Source organism: Salvelinus fontinalis, chromosome 41, assembly GCF_029448725.1.
Source record: "Salvelinus fontinalis isolate EN_2023a chromosome 41, ASM2944872v1, whole genome shotgun sequence".
Lineage (NCBI taxonomy): Eukaryota > Metazoa > Chordata > Actinopteri > Salmoniformes > Salmonidae > Salvelinus > Salvelinus fontinalis.
Window position 1 is genome coordinate 7,613,345 of NC_074705.1, and position 21,486 is coordinate 7,634,830.

The 21,486-nt window shown below is 43.0% G+C and overlaps 1 protein-coding gene across 2 annotated transcripts; it reads left to right on the forward strand.

Moving 5' to 3' along the window:
* Positions 1-146: 146 nt before the first annotated feature.
* LOC129840730 (phospholipid phosphatase 2-like) lies at positions 147-19,643 on the forward strand. Of its 2 annotated transcripts, XM_055908858.1 has the most exons (8): positions 147-397; positions 501-600; positions 13,346-13,497; positions 13,595-13,681; positions 13,812-13,987; positions 14,072-14,129; positions 14,265-14,441; positions 15,156-19,643. In XM_055908858.1, exons 2-8 carry the CDS (start codon positions 534-536, stop codon positions 15,309-15,311), a joined length of 873 nt encoding a protein of 290 aa, XP_055764833.1. In that variant the 5' UTR covers positions 147-397; positions 501-533; the 3' UTR covers positions 15,312-19,643. The 2 variants fall into 2 exon arrangements, with proteins under 2 accessions (XP_055764833.1, XP_055764832.1); XM_055908857.1 differs by having other exon boundaries at positions 147-600.
* Positions 19,644-21,486: the final 1,843 nt, after the last annotated feature.

Genomic DNA, 21,486 nt, shown 5'->3' on the forward strand with positions numbered 1-21,486 from the left:
AATGACCCATCTCAATTATCTTGCATGTTTTTTCATTGTTTTCTGGATGTTGCTGCAACACTGCTTTATCTCTTCATCTCTTAAAAAAATCTGTTCATCCTCTGACTCCTCCCTGCGGTCTGGTTCACTTTTCTTTTCACAAAACCTCTGACGTCAGCTCTGGGTAGTGGAGAGTGTAAACGCACACACGCCTTTAGTTGGGAAAAGTAGCCCATCAACTTTCCGTAGAGGAAACGATTTCAGACGTTTTTTTTTTCTTCCGTTATCTCTGCTTGCGAGTGGACAATGCGCGACCCACACATGTCCGTGTGTTGACAGCGCAGGACACTCCGTGTGTTTAGTGTATACTACAGTTGTGGTTTTGCCTGACTCACCTATAGAACGTAGGCCTAAACAGGTAGGCTACGGGAGCGAAATCCGGAAGAACAAGCACATCTAATTGTTCACACTATTTTCCTCTTACCTCTGCAACTGAACTTCTCCCAATAACGTTTATGCAGTTTTGATCATTCTTCGGAGAGAGAAGTGTGAAGATGACGGAACTACCAGTTCACAAGAAAAATATGCTGATTCTAGTTGATGTTCTCTGTGTGTTTGTCGGTAAGTGCCTTGTTTCTCTCTCCAACAACATGGCTGATATAACACTATTTTTTGTATTACCCAAGGACCCAACTCGCGCTCTCTGCCGTCTATACATGCTCAAAGCAATAGGGTAGCACTAGCCACCGATAAATCAATAAAATAGTTTATCTATAATTGTTTATTGGGTAAATGCTGGATAAGACTGAGATGGTGGGGGACTTTGTAAACAATGATAGGCAGGCTACACACACACACAAGTCACAGGCCAAAGCCCAACATGCAGGACACTTTCCATGGAAGGCCAGTCACACAGACAGACACACCGCAATAGTATTGTAATAGGAAGAGAGTCAGCATTGCTCGTGTTATAGCTTGTTTAATGGATTCTTTCATTGTCAGCACATTACAGGTGGTCACAGTGCCTGGTGGAGTGGTGTAGCATTGATCTTTATTGATTCAAATACTGTAGATTGTAGGTTAGTCATCAGTCAGCATGGGTTAGTAACACAAAATGCATAATCACATTTACCATGATTTTAAGTTCACTATTTCACAGTTACAATTAATTTATGATGACCATTTAAAAAAAGAATCTGAGTGTGTGGTGTGCACTTGTAACAGAACACCTGTTCTTTTGACTGACATTCCATGGAAAGTGTCCTGCTTGTTGGGCTTTGCCCTGTAGCTTCCAGTGTGGTTGCTGTGTTTGTGTGTGTGGAGCCTAGGTTTGCATGTTCGGACTTGTACTGGACTCTCAATACTACAGGATCTGTAGTTGAGAATAGACATTTGGGTGGACAGTCTCCTTCCCCCTTTATCTCCCACTCTCTCCACCTCTTTGTCCCTTTCTTTCTTTCTTCCCCCTATCCCCCACTCTTTATCTTCCTCCCCCACTCCGTTGCTCTCGTGGTATTTAGTGAGTGAGTAGAGTTGTTTAACAGTTAAGTGGAGGTAAGATGGTCCTTGTTAACAGACGACATCACCTTGTGGCATAACCATGTTTGTTGACAGTCTCAGAGGGCTGCGTGTCTGGGTCTGACGACAGTAACCATGTTTGTTGACAGTCTCAGAGGCCTGTGTGTCTGGGCCTGGGGTCTGACGACAGTAACCATATTTGTTGACAGTCTCAGAGGGCTGCGTGTCTGGGCCTGGGATCTGACGACAGTAAAATCACTCTTTATTCTTTCATTATTTCCTCCCTCAATCTCTCCAGTTGGTTATTTTTTCTTTCATCTCTCCTGCCTCCACCCTCTCTCTCCTCTCTCGATAGTTAGATAAATAGATAGTGGTCTCTGGGGGTAGCAGTAATTAGCGACAAGAAAACTACTGGGATTTTTTAATTCCCAGTTCAGATAAGAGTGATACAGGGTTGTGTGTGTGCATACTTGTGTGTTTTGTTAGCGTGTGTGTGTGTGTGTTAGCCCAGCTTCCTCACTGTGTCATTAATATAGTAGGAATGTGCCGAGTCGACAAACTGGATCTGATCTGATCTGACAAAGCTTTTCCTCAATCCTCTTTCTTTCTCTCCCTCTCTCCTCTTTCTTTCTCTCCCTCTCTCCTCTTTCTTTCTCTCCCTCTCTCATTCACCCATCCCTCTTTTACTCACTCTCTCATTCTCCTATCCCTCTTTCTCTCCCTCTCTCATTCTCCCATCCCTCTTTCTCTCCCTCTCTCATTCTCCCATCCCTCTTTTACTCACTATCTCATTCTCCTATCCCTCTTTTACTCACTATCTCATTCTCCTATCCCTCTTTTACTCACTATCTCATTCTCCTATCCCTCTTTTACTCACTATCTCATTCTCCTATCCCTCTTTTACTCACTCTCTCATTCTCCTATCCCTCTTTTACTCACTCTCTCATTCTCCCATCCCTCTTTCTCTCCCTCTCATTCTCCTATCCCTCTTTCTCTCCCTCTCATTCTCCCATCCCTCTTTTACTCACTCTCATTCTCCTATCCCTCTTTCTCTCCCTCTCTCATTCTCCTATCCCTCTTTTACTCACTCTCATTCTCCTATCTCTCTTTTACTCACTCTCTCATTCTCCCATCCCTCTTTCTCTCCCTCTCATTCTCCTATCCCTCTTTCTCTCCCTCTCTCATTCTCCTATCCCTCTTTCTCTCCCTCTCTCATTCTCCTATCCCTCTTTTACTCACTCTCTCATTCTCCCATCCCTCTTTCTCTCCCTCTCTCATTCTCCTATCCCTCTTTCTCTCCCTCTCTCATTCTCCTATCCCTCTTTCTCTCCCTCTCTCATTCTCCTATCCCTCTTTCTCTCCCTCTCTCATTCTCCTATCCCTCTTTCTCTCCCTCTCTCATTCTCCCATCCCTCTTTCTCTCCCCCTTTCTCCCCTCTCTCCCTCTCTTTCTCCCCTCCCCCTCTTTCTCCCATCCCTCTCTCTCTCCCTCTCTCATTCTCCCATCCCTATTTTACACTCTCTCTATCCTCTTTCTCTCTGTTTTACTCCTCTCCTTTGCCTCTTGTCCTTTGCCTTGTTATCACTGCAGATAAAGAAACCTCACACACACACACACACACACACACACACACAGGGGCACATTGAGTTTTTTCTGCAACACACTCCTTTAACAAAAATACCAACCAAACTCCACCCAAACCAAGCACTCTGCTGTTATATGCATAATAACAAAAGGGCCTAACATATCCATAATTTCATTTGGACCTTTAGATCGTTCAATATTGACTGGTGATTGTGTGAATGGGACAGATTACTGTTGTAAAACCTGTACACACCCTCTGGAAGAATCTGATTGGCAGACAATGATCATGTTCATTCTAAGGTTCATTCTAAGGCAGGTGCCGTTGCTCTAAGTTCTTACTGTTATTTATGTGACTTGGGGTTAGAAGAGCATCTGCATCAAACTATAGACTGATACCAACTGTTGGGTTAGTTTGTTATTTATCTGTTTGATTTTCTGGGTTTTGCGCACAACTAGTTAGAGAAGATAGTCTGCTGCTGTTTTACTGTCTCTCACACACACACCATCTCTCTGTGTGTGTGTGTGTGTGTGTGTGTGTGTGTGTGTGTGTGTGTGTGTGTGTGTGTGTGTGTGTGTGTGTGTGTGTGTGTGTGTGTGTGTGTGTGTGTGTGTGTGTGAGAGAGAGAGGGAAGGGGGGGTTGACCTTTCCTGTGTGGAAAATAACCAGGATTCTGACAGTACAGCGGGATTACTACAGCCATAGAGTACTGATCCTCTTCCTGCACTGTCTCCCTATTGGCATCTCTATTGTCTAGATTTAATCAGTGTGTGTGTGTGTTGTAGCTTTTGGATGTGACAAGTAGGACAGTGGAGTTTTTTGGCGTCTAGTCTGGAGAATAACAGGAACACTTCTTAGGTTCCTCCTTCCTGTGAGGTCAGAGGTCAGGAGGAAGTTGATCATGTGTCATATCTCACCAGACATTCCTCCATGTTTGTTTTCTCTGGGAGGAATCTGGGACTTTCTGTCAACCAGATGAGATTGTGAAACAATGTTATCCCCTGTTCTTCTTTCTCTCTGACCGTGCTGTCCATTCTGTTACTGAAGACCGACCCCCCTCTCGGCCCAGATAAATGTGTGGCGGGGGTTAAAGAAGACAGACTATGGACTCTGCTTCCTGTATCTGCAACTGAACACACAAACGCACAGCCCTCTGAGTCTGTGCAACACCGCTGTTCTTTCTACATCTCTGAGGAAGGTCAGATGTGTGCTACAAACTAACCTCTTCCCGAAGATACTGAAGAGAAGTCTTGAATCAGTTTTCCTTTGGGTTCATTAAAACATCTCCAGTACCACTGGATCCCAGGTACGGGTCGTCACCAGTTCTGTTACAATATATGCCATTCCGCAAGGTTCCAGATTCACTGTTACCACATTGTCTTAATAGTGTTGGTTTTCAATCTATTTATTTATATCTATTTATTCACACACTCCCCTTTCTCCTTCCTTGTTTTATCAAATCCAGCTCAGCCCACTCTCTGGAGAGAGGAACAATAATGATCTTGGTTCAACTCAACCCTTGGCTACAATAACACTGTAGCAGAAACCTTACTGGAATAAAACTGGAGATTACTACAATTCTATGTTTCTGTGTGTGTTTATTTCTCTGGCACTGCAGCAGAGTGCTACACACATGCACACCTCATCCTCACCCTAACCACTACTCTCCAGAGAGCTGTCTTATCTAACTGTTATCCTAGCACCCTACAAAGTCAACATGACTTCAAAGTAAATACCAGTTAGCACACTTCAAAGTGGCTGAGTGAGTGCTTGCCCTAGCGAATTAAGGTTGACCAAATAGTCACGATGTTCATAAGCCGCTAATGAGTGACAATTAGTGGTGGGTCGTTCGCGAACGAGTTGGCTCTAAGAGCCGGCTCTTGTAGGTGAACGTTGGGTGCCGGCTCGCATATCAGAAGAGCCGAATCTATTTATAAAAATATACAAAAATTAAGAAATGAATAATCAAAAGAATTAAATGAATATAATTAACTAATTCAAAGAAGGAAAAATATACATAATAAAGGCCTAAATGCTCAAGCGCACACATTCGTTCTGACTGTCTACTCAGACTAACAGCCTCACCTGTTGTTCATGTCAATCAGACACGCAGTGTCAACCAATCAACCAAAAATGTGTGAGGGGGGGCTGAGCCAACTCACTCAGTCACACACTTAGCAGCCGATGAGAGAGAGGAAGGACAGCTGTGAAAACAACAGCTGGAAAATGAGTCGGAAGCACAGTAGCATTTGGATGCATTTTAATAATGTAGACAATGTTAGAGTACAGTGTAGAATTTGCCAAAACAAAATCTCATATAAAGCCGGTTCTACGCACAACCGACACTGGCATATGAGAACTGTGAAGCTAGCTGTAGCGGAGCTTTGAGAAACTAGCGGGCCTGCTAGTGATAGTGGTGGAGCCAGAACCTCCACACGTGGAGATGTAGCCACTCAGTCAAGTAGGCCTACTCCGCGACCCACAGCAACACAGTCTTCTATGGACCAGTTTATGCCAAAGTCTATGTCTGTAGCAAAACAAGGCCAAATTGATATTGAATTGGCTAAAATGATTGCCACCGATTTCAAGCCATTTTCGATCGAGGAGGAAAAAGGTTTTAGAAATTATAGCAATAGTCTAAATCCAATGTACACAATTCCAATCAGGAAAACACTTTCAAAATCACTTATTCCACAACTTTACGAGAGCACACAGGCTTCAGTGCGGGAAAGAGTCCGAAAAGCTAGTGAAGTTTGCCTTACCACTGACTGCTGGACATCACCTCTTACATGTCGGTTACATGTCACTTCATTGAAGATCTTTTGATGTCTAGCTGTCTTCTGGGCTGCTTTAAGTTCAGCGACAGACACACCTCAGAGAACTTGGCAGAGGAACTGTTGAGTGGTCAGAGAATGGCAAGGAGATGGAAAAGTGGTCTGTTGTGTTTGTGACAATGCAGCTAACATAACCAAAGCCATGAACATGTTAAAATGGACCCATCATCCATGTCTTGCCCACACAATCAACCTGATTATAAGAGATGCTCTGAAGTGGATGAAGCCCACCGTGGACAAAGTGAAAGCAGCTGTGGAATACTTCCACAGGAGCACAGTAGGTGCTGAAAAACTCAAGTCTACACAAAGCCAGATGGGGATGCCTGAGCTGAGGCCTAAATAAGACTGCACTACAAGGTGGAATTCAACATTTTATATGTTGAAGCGGTTTCTTGAGTCAAAGGATGCCATCATCTCTACCCTGGCCATTGTTAATGCACCTGTTGATGCTCTGACCCAAGAGGAATGGGAGGTGGTGGAGGAGGTGTGCAGAGTCCTGGAACGCTTTGAGCAGGTCACTGTGGAGATCAGTGGAGCGAGGTACAGTAAGCAGTTATTACTACATCATTATTTAATCCAGTATTATATATGTATATGAGCAGTAGATGAGAATGTAGTATCAGTCGACAAAACATGAACCTGAACTAATAAGTTACTGTTCTGTCTTTTCAGCTGTGACAGCCTCAATAAGGATACTCCTGTGTAAGGGTCTGCAGCGAATCACAGCCAGCCGCCAGAGAGAAGCAAATGTAACCACAGGACATGTGACAGAGTTGATGGACACCCTATGTTCATCAACGGACAGAAAGCTACACCGAATAGAATATAATTACGTGCTAGTAGAAACCACTGCACTTGATCCTAGGTTTAAGAAGTTACACTTCAGTGATGCCAGAGCGATTGGTGAGGCTCTTCACAGAATAACATCAGCAGCAGGGAGGGACAGCCCCAGCAGTCAGCTGGCTCAGGCACCAGGGCAACAGGAAGAAGAGGGATCAGATGGAGCAGAAGCACCAGCAGTAGTGCCACAAACGTCTGCTGTTTGGATGCTGTTTGACGAGAGAGCAACTATGGATGCAACACGAAGGAATCCCTCAGCAGATGCCATAATGGAGGTCCGATCCTATTTGGAGGAGCCCCTCCAAAGATCTACAGATCCTCTGAGCTGGTGGAAGAACAAGGCCTCTGTCTACCCACGGCTTACTAAAGTCATGACACGGAGACTGCATAGTAGCCACCTCCAGTCCCTCTGAGAGGGTCTTCTCGAAAATGGGACAAATAATTACTGAGAGAAGAAACCGCATCAGCCCCTCGAAAGTGAGGCAGCTTGCATTTCTGAATGCAAATCTCTCATAAAAGCTAAATATGGTCAGCATTGCTGTGTGCTTGCTGCTAGATATAACATGGCAATAAAGAAGAGAGAGAAAAGAGGAATGAGTTTAATGTTTTAAGTGGGATGCTGCAGTTTTGCACATTGTTCTTTATTTTTCATTGATATGGTGCAATATTCTATTATTATGCTGTTCAGATTGTATTGGTTTTGAATTGTTACATTTATATGCACTTTGTTTATATACATTAAAAAGTTATACTTTAAATGCACATGTGTAATAGCATCCTTCTTTTTTACATTTATTTAAATTTATGTGATGCTGCAGTTTTGCAAATTCCTATTTTAATTTTCTTTGATATGGTGCAATATTCCATTATGCTGTTCAGATTGTATTTGTTTTGAATTGTTACATTTATATGCAGAATTGTTTTAACACCAATCATAGTCAAACTATCGCAAACTGTTTGACTTGAAAAAATACAAAACATATTTTTTTAAAGAGCCGAAAGAGCGGGCTCACCGAAAAGAGCCGGAATGCCCATCACTTGTGACATTGTGAGCAGGGCGGGCGCCAGAAGGAATCAGTTGGACTGGCGTTGGATTTTTGTAGGCGGGCCCGTTTTTTTCACGGGACCTCCTGTGTGCACGCACTTGCGCCTTCACACATTTTGATAATGGGTGTTATGATAAAGACAGCTTGTGAGTTTCAAGTTTGGGGAAGCTTACAAGTTATCCTACCATTTCTACCAGTTCTGCATATTTTAATACGGTGTACATTTTCGTGGAACAAGTTTCATTTCAATAATAACGTTTTTCGTTTCTCTAAAATTATTGTCACATTCTCAATTTAAATAATACAAATCTAGAAGTTAAAATTAAATTAATCCAAGAGCACCGGCCTTTGCATTATGGACATAGCCTACACCGTGATCCATTGGAATACATGAGCGCATGGAACTAAGAGTGAACCTATAGGCCAATGCTGCAGTAGGCTTATTTTATTTAACTAGGCAAATTATTTAATTACAAATTCTTATTTACAATGACGCCCTACCCCGGCCAAACCCGGACGACGCTGGGCCAATTGTTCGCCGCCCTATGGGACGCCCAATCATGTTCGGATGTGATGCAGCCTGGATTCGAACCAGGTACTGCAGTGACGCCACTCGGGAGCCCCTATAACTTCCATCATCAACTAAGTAAAATACAGAAGCCTAAATCTGACAAAGAAAAGTAGTATAAAATATCCTGATAAATTCAGGTTATTTCAATTGCATTGATCTCTACTCTGCCTGTCTGCCTCCCTTTCTATCTGTCTTGATTTGTGCTATGGGTAATGAAGTGTAACGTTGTATCAACTCAGCATGTTGGTGTGCTCAGGCGTGCACGCTCCCTCCATTATCAGGACAGAAAATCAGCATTGCTCACAAAGAGCACTCAAAACAAAAGACAATGAAAAAATTGAAAAAACTCCTAAATTATGGTTATGAAATAAACCAAAACTTGTTTCTCACTGCCTTGGTGGAAGAGTGGGGTAACATCTCACAGCAAGAACTGGCAAATCTGATGCACTCCAGTACTTAATGCAGCTGGTGGCCACACCAGATACTGACTGTTACTTTTGATTTTGACCTCCCCTTGTTCAGGGACACATTATTCCATTTATTTTAATCACATGTCTGTGGAACTTGTTCAGTTTATGTCTCAGTTGTTGAATCTTGTTATGTTCATACAAATATTTACACATTTTAAGTATGCTGAAAATAGACAGAGTTGACAGAGTTGCTGAGTTTATATGTAGTGGTAAATTGATACAAATAAACAATCGAAGGGCAAACAATTGTGGAGAGCTGATTGCATGGATTCTGGAGAGAGACCTGGGGAAGGGTACCATACCTCCGTCACACACTCCTCCCCTTCTTCTTGTCTCAACATTTGAAATTATACTCAAGACACATTATAGATGCTTTACGCTAAGCCTATTGCCACACGCGCTGCCCAAATTGCTTGCTTCTGAAATAGGCATTGGCCTATGCACTTGGGATGTGAAACAATCCACTGTTGTTTAAAAATAAAATATTATCATCATCTATGGCTAAGTCAAGCTGTCTGGTAAAGTATTTTGAATTATTTTATTTAGACAGAAGTAATTATCATTTTACTTTAGGGGAAGCCAGAATCTGAGCAGTGCGCTGTGCACCCGCCAATTTCCCCTTCTAATTCGCAAGTGGATGAAACCAGATATCTGAATATAATGACGAGATGCTCGTGTTTCCGTCCTAACAATTTGAGTCATTGTCCCAAATGCAGGAATGCAGGCTCAGCTAAGTCTGCATAATACAGAAAGTATTCAGACCCCTTCACTTTCTCCACATCTTGTTACATTACAGGTTTATTCTAAAAATTGATTACATGTAATGTTTTTCCTCATCAATCTACACACCATAATGACAAAGCGAAAACAGGTTTTTGAAATTTTTGCAAATGTAATAAAATTGTTTAAAAACACTTTTTACCTCCAAATTGAGCTCCGGTGCATCCTGTTCCCATTGATCATCCTTGAGATGTTTCTACAACTTGATTGGAGTCCACCTGTGGTAAATGCAATTGATTTGGACATGATTTGCGAAGGTACACACCTGTCTATATAAGGTCCCACAGTTGACAGTGCATGTCAGAGAAAAAAACAAGCCATGAGGTCGAAGGAATTGTCTGTAGAGCCCCGAGACAGGATTGTGTCGAGGCACAGACCTGGGGAAGGGTACCAAAAAATGTCTGCAGCATTGAAGTTCCACAGGAACACAGTGGCCCCATCATTCTTGAATGGAAGACGTTTGGATCCACCAAGACTGTTCCTAGAGCTGGCTGCCCGGCCAAACTGAGCAATCAGGGAAAAAGGGCCTTGGTCAGGGAGGTGACCAAGAACCCAATGGTCACTCTGACAGAGCTCTAGAGTTCCTCTGTGGAGATGGGAGAACCTTCCAGAAGGACAACCATCTCTGCAGCACTCCACCAATCAGGCTGTTATGGTAGAGTGGCCAGAGGGAAGCCACTCCTCAGTGAAAGGCAAATGACAGCCCACTTGGGTTCAGAATCTCTGGTCTGATGAAACCAAGATTGAAGTCTTTGGCCTGATTGCCAAGCGTCACGTCTGGAGGAAATCTGGCACCATCCCTACGGTGATGTATGGTGATGGCAGCATCATGCTGTGAGGATGTTTTTCAGTGGCAGGGACTGGGAGACTAGACAGGATCGAGGGAAAGATGTATGGAGCATAGTACAGCGAGATCCTTGATGAAAACCTGCTCCAGAGTGCTCAGACTGGGGTGAAGTTTCACCTTCCACCAGGGCAACAACCCTAAGCAGACAGCCAAGACAACGCAGGAGTGGCTTCGGGACAAGTCTCTGAATGTCCTTGAGTGGCCCAGCAAGAGCCCGGACTTGACCCTGATCGAACATCTCTGGAGAGACCTGAAAAAAAAATTGTACATTTATTTTACCAGGTAAGTTGACTGAGAACACGTTCTCATTTGCAGCAACAACCTGGGGAATAGTTACAGGGGAGAGGAGGGGGATGAATGAGCCAATTGTAAACTGGGGGATTATTAGGAGACCATGATGGTTTGAGGGCCAGATTGGGAATTTAGCCAGGACACCGGGGTTAACACCCCTACTCTTACAATAAGTGCCATGGGATCTTTAATGACCTCAGAGAGTCATTACACCTGTTTAACATCCCATCCGAAAGACAGCACCCTACACAGGGCAGTGTCCCTAATCACTGCCCTGGGGCATTGGGATATTTTTTAGACCAGAGGAAAGAGTGCCTCCTACTGGCCCTCCAACACCACTTCCAGCAGCATCTGGTCTCCCATCCAGGGACTGACCAGGACCAACCCTGCTTAGCTTCAGAAGCAAGCCAGCAGTGGTATGCAGGGTGGTATGCTGCTGGTAGCTGTGTAACATAGCTGTGTAGTGACGCTCCCCATCCAACCTGACAGAGCTTGAGAGGATCTACAGAGAAGAATGGGAGAAACTCCCCAAATACAGTTGTGCCAAGCTTGTAGCGTCATACCCAAGAACACTTGAGGCCCTTTATCGCTGCCAAAGGTGCTTCAACAAAGTACTGAGTAAAGGTGATATTTCAGTTTTTTAAATATTTAATACATTTGCAAAAAAAGAAAAAATAGCTGTTTTATGCTTTGTCAGTATGGGGTATTGTGTGTAGATTGATGAGGAAAACAACTATTTAATCAATTTTAGAATACGGCTGTAATGTAACAAATTGCGGAAAAAGCCAAGGCGTCTGAATAATTTTCGAATGCACTTTATTATACCCATAGAAACACAGCCATGCGATCTCCATAGACAAACATTGGCAGTAAAATGGCCTTACTGAAGAGCTCAGTGACTTTCAATGTGGTTCCAAAAAGTCAGTTTGTCAAATTTCTGTGCTGCTAGAGCTGCCCCGGTCAACTGTAAGTGCTGTTATTGTGAAGTGGAAACGTCTGGGAGCAACAACGGCTCAGCCGCAAAGTGGTAGGCCACACAAGCACACAGAACGGGACTGCTGAGTGTTAGAGGCATAAAAAAATGGTCTGTCCTCTATTTGCAATACTCACTACTGAGTTCCAAACTGCCAGCACCAGAACTGTTTGTCGGGAGCTTCCTGAAATGGGTTTCCATGACCGAACAGCTGTATTTCTGTCTGTAATAAAGCCCTTTTGTGGGGGAAAACTAATCCGGATTGGGAGGCCACGCATGGCTGTTCCATTGCCCACTCTTGTGAAATCCATAGATTAGAGCCTAATTTATTTATTTCAATTGACTGATTTCCTTCTATGAACTAACTCAGCAAAATCTTTGAAATTGTTGCATGTTGCGTTTTATATTTTTGTTCAGTATATGACTGGTGGAAGTTCAGTTTGCATCAGGGGAGCATGTTGTCTAGTGTCAGGGTTCATGAAAACAGGGGGAAAAAACATCAGGGTGTATAAAACCATTGTCCTGTCAGATTTGAGTGTGTGTGTTTGCACACCATTGTGTTGTCAGTTGAGACAGTTTTATAGTCTATCCTGGTGCCAGTCTCTGCTCCAGTCTGTGAGTCACTGAACTATGGGGAGAGAGCGAGGGAGTGAAAGAAAGAGGGAGTGAGGTTTGAGTGCGGTAAAGAGGAGAAAGGTTAAAAGAAAAGTCCATGGTCTCTTCTGTGAGAGATCAGTTTAAGGGAATTTCTCATGGTAACTTTGGGACATTCATCTCTCTGTGTGTGTGTGTGCTTGTGTGTCGTCCGGGTAGTCCGCTCCCTTGTCAGCAGGGCTCAGTGGGGAAAGTTTAAGGCTGTTACGCTGTTAGGCGTATCTATGGTGATGGATGTGTGTACGTGCATGAGCATCAGAGCGCACACAGTATCTAAACCCAGAGGCCCAACGACGCAAAACTTCCAGGAACGCTTCGTGAAGCAGACTCGACAGACCAGACAGGGGTTTGGGAAGTCAATAGAAGTGAAAAATTCTTCCTTTGCTGCTAATATTCTCTAAATCGAAAGGCACAACCTAGATGTCTTAAGTAGCTGAACATGTTACTCCAACCTTGTGTGGAAGTGACAAACTGACATGTTTTCATTTTGGTGTAAAATAACTTTGTCTGAGGAGGGCTTTTGATTTGACGGCCTGCTCATGCGCAGTTCGGAGCGAGACGATCGTTAGACCCGATGAAGTTTCTGAGCTTAGCTAGCCAACGTTGCCATGACATCGCCTACAACCGTGATTTGGGATTTCTATTGGAGAAGCAGTTTCTAGGCATGGTCAACTATACAATCTTTGGAGCGTGTGTGTGTGTGTGTGTGTGTGTGGCGATAGCAAGCAGCTTCCTCCCCAGGGGACGGAGGTCACTGATATACTGCTGACCAATAAGTGCCTAGATGTGCCTTCACATGCCCATGTATTGTTCACAGTTCCTGTCCAGCTGATAGATTTAAACTTGTCGGTCAGAGCCTGTTCAGCACCATGTTGATACTGTCTCCCTTGACCCACTCCGACACCCCTCCTCTCTCTCCCTCTACCTTGCCCCTTCCTATCGCTCTCCCTCCTTCCCAGCGGCCCTTCCGTCAGCGGTCTTGACGTTAATGTTCAGCCCGTACCAGAGGGGTATCTACTGTGATGACGAGAGCATCAGATATCCTTACAGAAGAGACACCATTTCCCACAGGGCAATGGCTGCAGTCACCATCCCCTCCTCCATAGTCATAGTAAGTTTGATGAACAACTTGATGGTTATGTACAAAATGGCACACTATGGTATGAGTTTACCTCTGCTATGCTATGAGTTTGCCTCTCTCTCCATAGATAACTACAGGAGAAGCGTATCTGGTGTACTCCAAGCGTCTCCACTCCAACTCTAACTTTAACCAGTACATGTCAGCTCTCTACAAGGTCAGTAGGAACACGGGCCATAGGTTTGGGCTGACAATATGTGGTCTTAGCTCGGATAGGCTAGCTGCCTCTTCCCAATTTCATTGGTTCAGGAAAGGGGTTAAATTGGCCTGTGCTGTGCCTCTACTAGGTGGTGGGGACCTTCCTGTTTGGAGCAGCTGTGAGCCAATCACTGACTGACCTGGCCAAGTTCACCATTGGCAGGCCACGCCCTAACTTCCTGTCTGTGTGTAATCCCACGGTGTGTTCTGGGTACATGCTGCAACTCAACTGTACCGGCAACCCTCGAAACGTCACTGAGTCCAGGTGTGTGTGTCTTTCTGTCTGTCTGTCCGTCTTTCTTCTCTTGCTATGTGATGCAATGTCAACATGTTTCTCTCTGTGTTCCAGATTGTCGTTTTACTCCGGACACTCTGCCTTCGGGATGTACAGCATGCTGTTTCTAGCAGTGAGTGTTTTTTATTTGTGTGAGTTTCATACACACGTGAGATGACGATTAATGTGTGTGTGTGTGTGTGTGTGTGTGTGTGTGTGTGTGTGTGTGTGTGTGTGTGTGTGTGTGTGTGTGTGTGTGTGTGTGTAGTTGTATGTGCAAGCACGTATGCAGGGGAAGTGGACTCGTCTGGTCAGACCCACAGTGCAGTTCTTCCTCGTGTCGTTTGCGGTGTACGTTGGATACACACGGGTTAGCGACTACAAACACCACTGGAGCGACGTACTGGTGGGACTGCTGCAGGGAACTCTCATCGCTGTGCTCAACGTGAGTTTGTGTGTAGGGGGTTGTAGGAGGTGTGTGTGTTTGTTCATGTCTGACTATTAATGCTGAGCAATTAAACCGAAATGTTTGTAATATTTCGGTTTAGGAACAACTAATTGACCGATGTCAGTTCAATTATTTTAATTCCAATTCGGGGTGTTTTCTGTGAGCTCAATGCGCACATTACTCAGTTTCTATAGAGATAAATCAGATCAAGCCCGAACTGTGCGATGTAGTAGGGAGTTGTAGTTTCCAGAAAATACATTATCTAAGTGATTGATAGTTGGTATTAAGCAGTCATAAAAGTATGCCTTCTTAACATTGATGAACTACTAAAATAGTGATTTTGTCAGACAGCATAGGCAGCAGCTCTATAGAGATGAGATGATGACTTGGCATAAAATAATAAAGTAATAAAATTAAACAAATGTAATATACACAACAACCAAGATATTTTATTAAAGTAATGTGAATAAATGATGGTTAATAAGTGATGAGCAGTAATGGGCAGTCACTAACATCATGGGACTTGTATTGTTTTATTCTGTGTAATAACATTTAACCCACAATGCATAATGCATTTTATGTAAAATAATAATAATTGTGACCGAAATCGAAAACACATTTTTTTTCTTCATAATCGAACTGAAACAGAATCGACCTCAAAAAGCACTAATCGCTCAGCACTACTGACTATAAATTAACCTTTTCTCTCAGGTTTGCTACGTCTCAGATTTTTTTAAGCTCCGCCCCCCTCCTCGCTGCCCACGATTGGAGGCGGCTGAAGACGAGCACCTAGAGGCCAAACCTGGCCTGGATCCAGACACACAACTACACGACAATCACTACAACTACACAACTACTTCAGCCTGAACACAGACTAACAACTACAAAACAACCACTGCAACTACACAACAACCTCTACACAACAATCACGGTAACTGTGGGGAAGTGGCGTAGACAGTAATTTGTTGGTGGGTGAGCCTGCAGAAATTTTGGTGGGCAATTATTATTATTTTTTTTTATGTTTTTGTTTTCGGGGAAAGGAGCTAACTTCCTGCAATGTTGCCATTGGGCCAAGAGAGAAATGTACAGTTTTATAGCTGTCTATGAATTCTATCTGATTATGTTTGCATGTTTAAGTAAAAAGACGGCAAATAATTATAGCCCGACCCGTATTGGATTTTTGGGTCCGATACCGATTTTGAGGGAGGGAAAAGTCACAGATTACCGATATATCTGCCGATATATTGTTTTTTAGAGGTTGAATGAAAAACAGACCAAATTGTGCTTCAAAGGATCAACAGATACTCTAAATGATGATTTATTAACTAAATATTATAGTTAACATTATTTAAGAACATTTTATTTCTGGTTACAGGAGATCCACGAAAAAGCAATTATATTCTCTATAAATACGACAGTGAATACAAAGCTTGTTTAGTTGACCTTCTTAGGTGCAACTTAAAAATGTCTATGGCAGTGGAAAAGAGGTATGAAAAAGTGTTTGTGCTAAACAACCATAAGGGTGAGTAGATTTACTAGTGTTTTACAACAGTCAAAGGTCATGTAAACAAACACTTTATGGCAACCTTGCAATGAGAGTACGTTATGACAAGCACAAGCTAGCTGTTCATTACGACAATGTTTTCTTACAGAAACCATATTTACATAACACTGTTATTCAATACAAAATGTATTGGCTATACATTTCAACTGCAAATGGCATGCGCTGATGACTGAAAATGTTTATGCATGCAAATTCTTGCTGCACTGGTTTTTGTCACACGTTTTAATTTCGCGAGCTAACTAACATTCGCTACTTATCTCATAATGAATGCAAGCGCGTGGCCTGAATGATAGACCTGCGCCAACTGTCTTGTTTATTGCAGATTGCATATTTCGGAAAACAAACTAAATTAGCCCACCAGCTAACATAATATGCCCTGACAGTATCGGTCTTCTTTTTGTATCAAGGACGAGTGTTCACTTTGGTGCCAGTCCAGTGTTGGCACATACGTAGCACAGATTGCTAGCTAGGTAGCTAAGTTTACTACCTTGCTGGCTAGATAGCTAAGCTAACTACCTTGCTGGCTAGCTAGCCAGCTAACGTTACAAAGTGAGAATGTGATGAGGACAGGGCTGCTTGCTTGGTGAAGTGTACTTTTGATTATTTACTCATGCTGGCAAGCTACTCACCGTCAAACCACCATGTCTACTTTCTCTCACATTGTGGACTAGGGCTGAATGATGTTCAATGAGCAGCTGGTAGAGTGCCCTCTTTAGGCAACCATTGAAAATGGAGCAGACATATTTGTTTGTTCTATGTATATAATATGGGCACTTTATCCGTGGAATAAAGGCAGATAAAAATATTTCTGTGCAAGGCTAATATCGCCGATAATATCGGTCTACCGATTTATCGGTCGGGCTCTACAAATAATGTCCCATTTGGAACACTGACAAGGAAAGAACAGTAAAAATAATATCTAGAAAGAAAATAGGTTTTTGCTCCCAGTGGGGGGGCCCACCCATGCCTACGCCCCTGCCGTGGAGCTGTCTGTGTGAGAAGTGTGTATATCAGTGTAGGCTCATTGTATTGGTTGGAATGGAATAAATGAAACGGTATCAAACACATGTTTGACTCTGTTCCATTTATTCCAGTCCAGCCATTACAATGATCCCGTCCTCCGATAGCTTCTCCCACCAGCCGCCACTGGTGTTTATGAGAAGATGTGTATAACCACTCACGTGCACATGCATTTTAACTTTGCATTTTATTTTAATACAATGTACTAAAAGTATGGCGGATGAAACAGTTTTAGCAGAGAGAAAGACTTACTGTGTAGTTCCCTAGATTTCAATTATGCTAACAGGAAACACTGAAACAACAGTTTTACATTTTTTTATGATTCATTTATATTTCCTTTGTGCAGCAGCATCAACCAGGTCTTCCTGGGGTTTGTAGTTTTTTGAGTGTCCCGTAGTTCTTTTTAACACCCTCTATTCTAGTTTGTATTTGTAAATGAGTTTTTTTTTTGTGTTTGTAATGCTTTGATCCCTTTGTTACCTACACTGAAGCTAACCTTCTCACACTTCATCCATCAAGACAGCGGTCTCCAAGCCTCGTGCTGGGGAGCTACTGGGCTGCGGGCTTTCGCCCACCACCAACCTACCTGATTGAACTAGTTGTTAAGACCATGAATAGCTGAATCGGGTGGGTTAGTGTGCTCACCCTGTAGTTCTCCAGGAGGGGGGAAGACCAATGGTCTGTGGAGTTCAGTGTTAGGCCTACTGATACATAACATGTCTGTAGAAGACATGCATGTACAGTATATGGAATGTAAAACACAGTGTTGCATAAATAATTACTTTCTAACTGTTTATTTCTGTCGTATCTCTAAGAATGTAATACCACTACTAGCCCACTGTGATGTTTTTTTAATGTTATTGACGCAACTTGTATTAGTTACTCCAGTTTATTATATATAAAGCTGTGTATAACCTGCCTACCTGCATGCGCACACAATAGGTCCTGTGAGATCATGATGCCATGTGCTGCCTTTGAAATGTTATTGATAATCGTCAGTGTGTCAATGATCGAGTCACTCACTGAGATGTTCTCTGAAAAACACATTACACTTCTGCAAAGGGTTAATATATACACTATATGTCCAAAAGTATGTGGACACCTGCTCGCCGAACATCTCATTCCAAAATCATGGGCATTAATATGAAGTTGGTCCCCCCTTTGCTGCTATCACAGCCTCCAATCTTCTGGGAAGGATTTCCACTAGATGTTGGAACATTGCTACAGGGACTTGCTTCCATTCAGCCACCAGCATTAGTGAGGTTGGGCACTGATGTTAGGCGATTATGTCCGGTTTACAGTCGGTGTTACAATTAATCCCAAAGATGTCCGATGAGGTTGAGGTCAGGGCTCTGTGCAGGCCAGTCAATTTCTTCCACACCGATTTCAATAAACCATTTCTGTATGGGCCTCGCCTTGTGCATGGGGGCATTGTCATGCTGAAACAGGAAAGGGCCTTTCCCAAACTGTTACCACAATGTTGGAAGCACAATCGCTTAGAATGTCATTGATTTCCCTTTACTGGACCTAAAAAAAACAGCCCCAGGCCATTATTCATCCTCCACCAAACTTTACAGTTGGCACTATGCATTGGGGCAGGTAGCGTTCTCCTGGCATCTGCCAAATCCAGAATCTTCCGTCGGACTGTAAGATGGTGAAGCGTGATTTATCACTCCAGAGAACGCATTTCCATAGATCCAGAGTCCAATTGCGAGCTTTACACCACTCCAGCTGACGCTTGGGATTGCACATGGTGATCTTAGGCTTCGTGTGCTGCTGCTCGGCCATGGGAAACTCATTTCATGAAGCTCCAGACAAACAGTTATTGTGTTGACGTTGTTTCCAGAGGTAGTTTGGAACGCGGTAGTGAGTGTTGCAACCGAGGACAAGCAGTCCCGTTCTGTGAGCTTGTGTGGCCTACCACTATGTAGCTGAGCCATTGTTGCTCCTAGACATTTCCACTCACAATAACAGCACTTACAGTTGACTGGGGCAGCTCTAGCAGGTCAGAAATTTGATGAACTGACTTGTTGAAATGGTGGCATCCTATGACGGTGCCTTTTCAGTACAGGTCATTGTTTGTCTATGGAGATTGCATGGCTGGGTGTTCAATTTATACACGTGTCAGCACGGGTGTGGCTGAAATAGCATAATCCACTAATTTGAAGGGTTGTCCACCTACTTTTGGCCATGTAGTGTATTTTATTGTGTTTGTATCCACACTGTATTTCTTAATAAGCTTCTCTATAACCGAAACTGTAGCTGCAATCAAATGTGTTTCTTCTTAAAGGAACAGGGAACTTGAGTTTATGGAAGTGTTTTTCCTTTATAATCTGACAACTCCTGCTGAGACGAAAGTGCATGCAGAACCACAGAGTTACTGCTGTGGAGGGATGGATAAACAGATGGAATGAATGGATAGGACGCCTTCAACTTCATGGATTCATCCATGTCATTCACTAGGACTTTCCCAATGTTTGTTGGGGTGATGGCACACCAGACCCAGTGATGAAGACATTGCACATGTTGTCATATCTTTATTTCAATTTGTTTTATTTTATTTCTCTGTGTTGCTTTTTTTGTAGTTTATGCATAAAGATGAACTAATATGCCCATTGTGCATCTGACTGATTTTTGAAAATGTTTATTAAAGCATGTGTGTTAGTTGATTCTGTAGCCTAATGAGGGAATAGTTGCTGAAAAAGGTGCAGGTATAAATTCCCTGTACCTCAACCACGGTTGATATAAAGCCCTGGGCATGATTCCATTTTTTTTGTTTGGGTGGTCCTTGCAGACAAAGACCCTCTTTGCAAACCCTTTCGCTGTATACTCTATGCGCTTCCTCGTAAGAACAGACAATGTTATGTTACGGATGGTTTGTACGTTTGTGGCTACCAGTGCAGCACCTTCTAGTTGTCACATTGGGGATAACAGTTGTTGACAACTGTAGCATTTTAGCTAGGCCTAACCTTAACCTAATTCTCCTAACCTGCCTAGTTAATTATCCTAACCTGCTATGTTAGGTATTCTAACCTGCATGTTAAAAAACATCAGTATTGCCACAGCGACATGTACTTGGATGTACTCAGGTGAAACACTATCCTGTTGACAACAGTGGAAGTCCCATGATGCTGCAGGCCTGTCCAGACTTGTCTGAGTTGTGGGATAACTCTTGTCAGTTGTAAAACAAACTCCATAGGGATATACTACAAGCAGAATCAATGAGTTAGCCAGCTAATTTGCCTAAATATTCTGAGGTTTATTTTTTTTAAAGAAAAGGTTTGAAATGGGAATGGTGCCTTCAGAAAATATTCATACCCCTTGACTTATTCCACTTTGTTAAAGCCTGAATTCAATATGGATTTAATAGTTTCTCACCCATCTACACACAAGACTTTGTGACTAAGTAAAAACATGCTTTTAGAAATGTTTGCAAATTTATTGAAAAATTAAGTACAGAAATATCTAAATTACATAAGTATTCACACACCTAAGTCAATACTTTGTAGAAGCAAGCACCTTTGGTGGCGATTACATCTCTGAGTCGTCTTGGGTATGTCTATCAGCTTTGCACATCTGGATTTGGGATTTCTCAAGCTCTGTTAAGTTAGATGGTGAACAGCAATCAAGTCTTTCCACAGACTGAAGCCATTCCAGCATTGCTTTTGGTCATTGTCCTGTTAACATATATCTTCACCCCCAGTCTGTCATTTGCACTCTGAAACAGGTTCTCATCAACAATTTGCCTGTATTTGGCTCCATTTATTGTTCTCTCTATCCTTACCAGTCTCCCAGTCCCTCCCTCTGAAAAACATCCCAATAGCTTGATGCTGCCACCACCATGCTTCACAGTAGGGAGGGTGTTAGATGGGTAATGAACTGTGCCTGGTTTTCTACAGACATAACATTTTGCATTCAGGCCAAATAGTTACATTTATGTCTCATCACACCACAGAATCTTTTGGCTTATGCTCGGTCTTTCACGTGCCTTTCTGTAAACTCATGTGCCCTTTTCTCAGGAGTGGCTTCCATCTGGCCACTCTCCCATGAAGCCCAGATGGGTGAAGTGCTGTAGAGACTGTTGTCCTTCTGGCAGGTTCTCCCATCTCAGCCAAGGAACTCTGTAGTTCTGTTAGAGTGGTCATTGGGACAGCCAGCTCTAAACAGAGTCTGGGTAGTTCCATATTTTTACAATTTCCACTCTATCATGCGCTGTCAACTGTGGGACCTTATATAGACAGGTGTGTTTCTTTTCAACTCATGCCCCAAAAAATGAATTGGCCACAGGTGGACTAAGTTGTAGTGACATGCAAGGATGCTCGAAGGAAATTGGATGCACCTGAGGGGTGTGAATACTTATGTAAATTAGATTTCTATTTTATTTTAATACATTTGTGAAAAGTTCCAAAAACATGTTTTCCCTTTGTCGTTATGAGGTATTGTGGGTAATGGGTGAGA

Bases quoted from the DNA above. Each gene is read 5' to 3' on its own strand.
- LOC129840730 (XM_055908857.1), top strand. From the start codon at position 534: ATGACGGAACTACCAGTTCACAAGAAAAATATGCTGATTCTAGTTGAT. The intron at 601-13,345 runs GTAAGTGCCTTG...CCTCCTTCCCAG, and splicing joins TGTTCTCTGTGTGTTTGTCG to CGGCCCTTCCGTCAGCGGTC. The intron at 13,988-14,071 runs GTGTGTGTGTCT...TCTGTGTTCCAG, and splicing joins CGAAACGTCACTGAGTCCAG to ATTGTCGTTTTACTCCGGAC.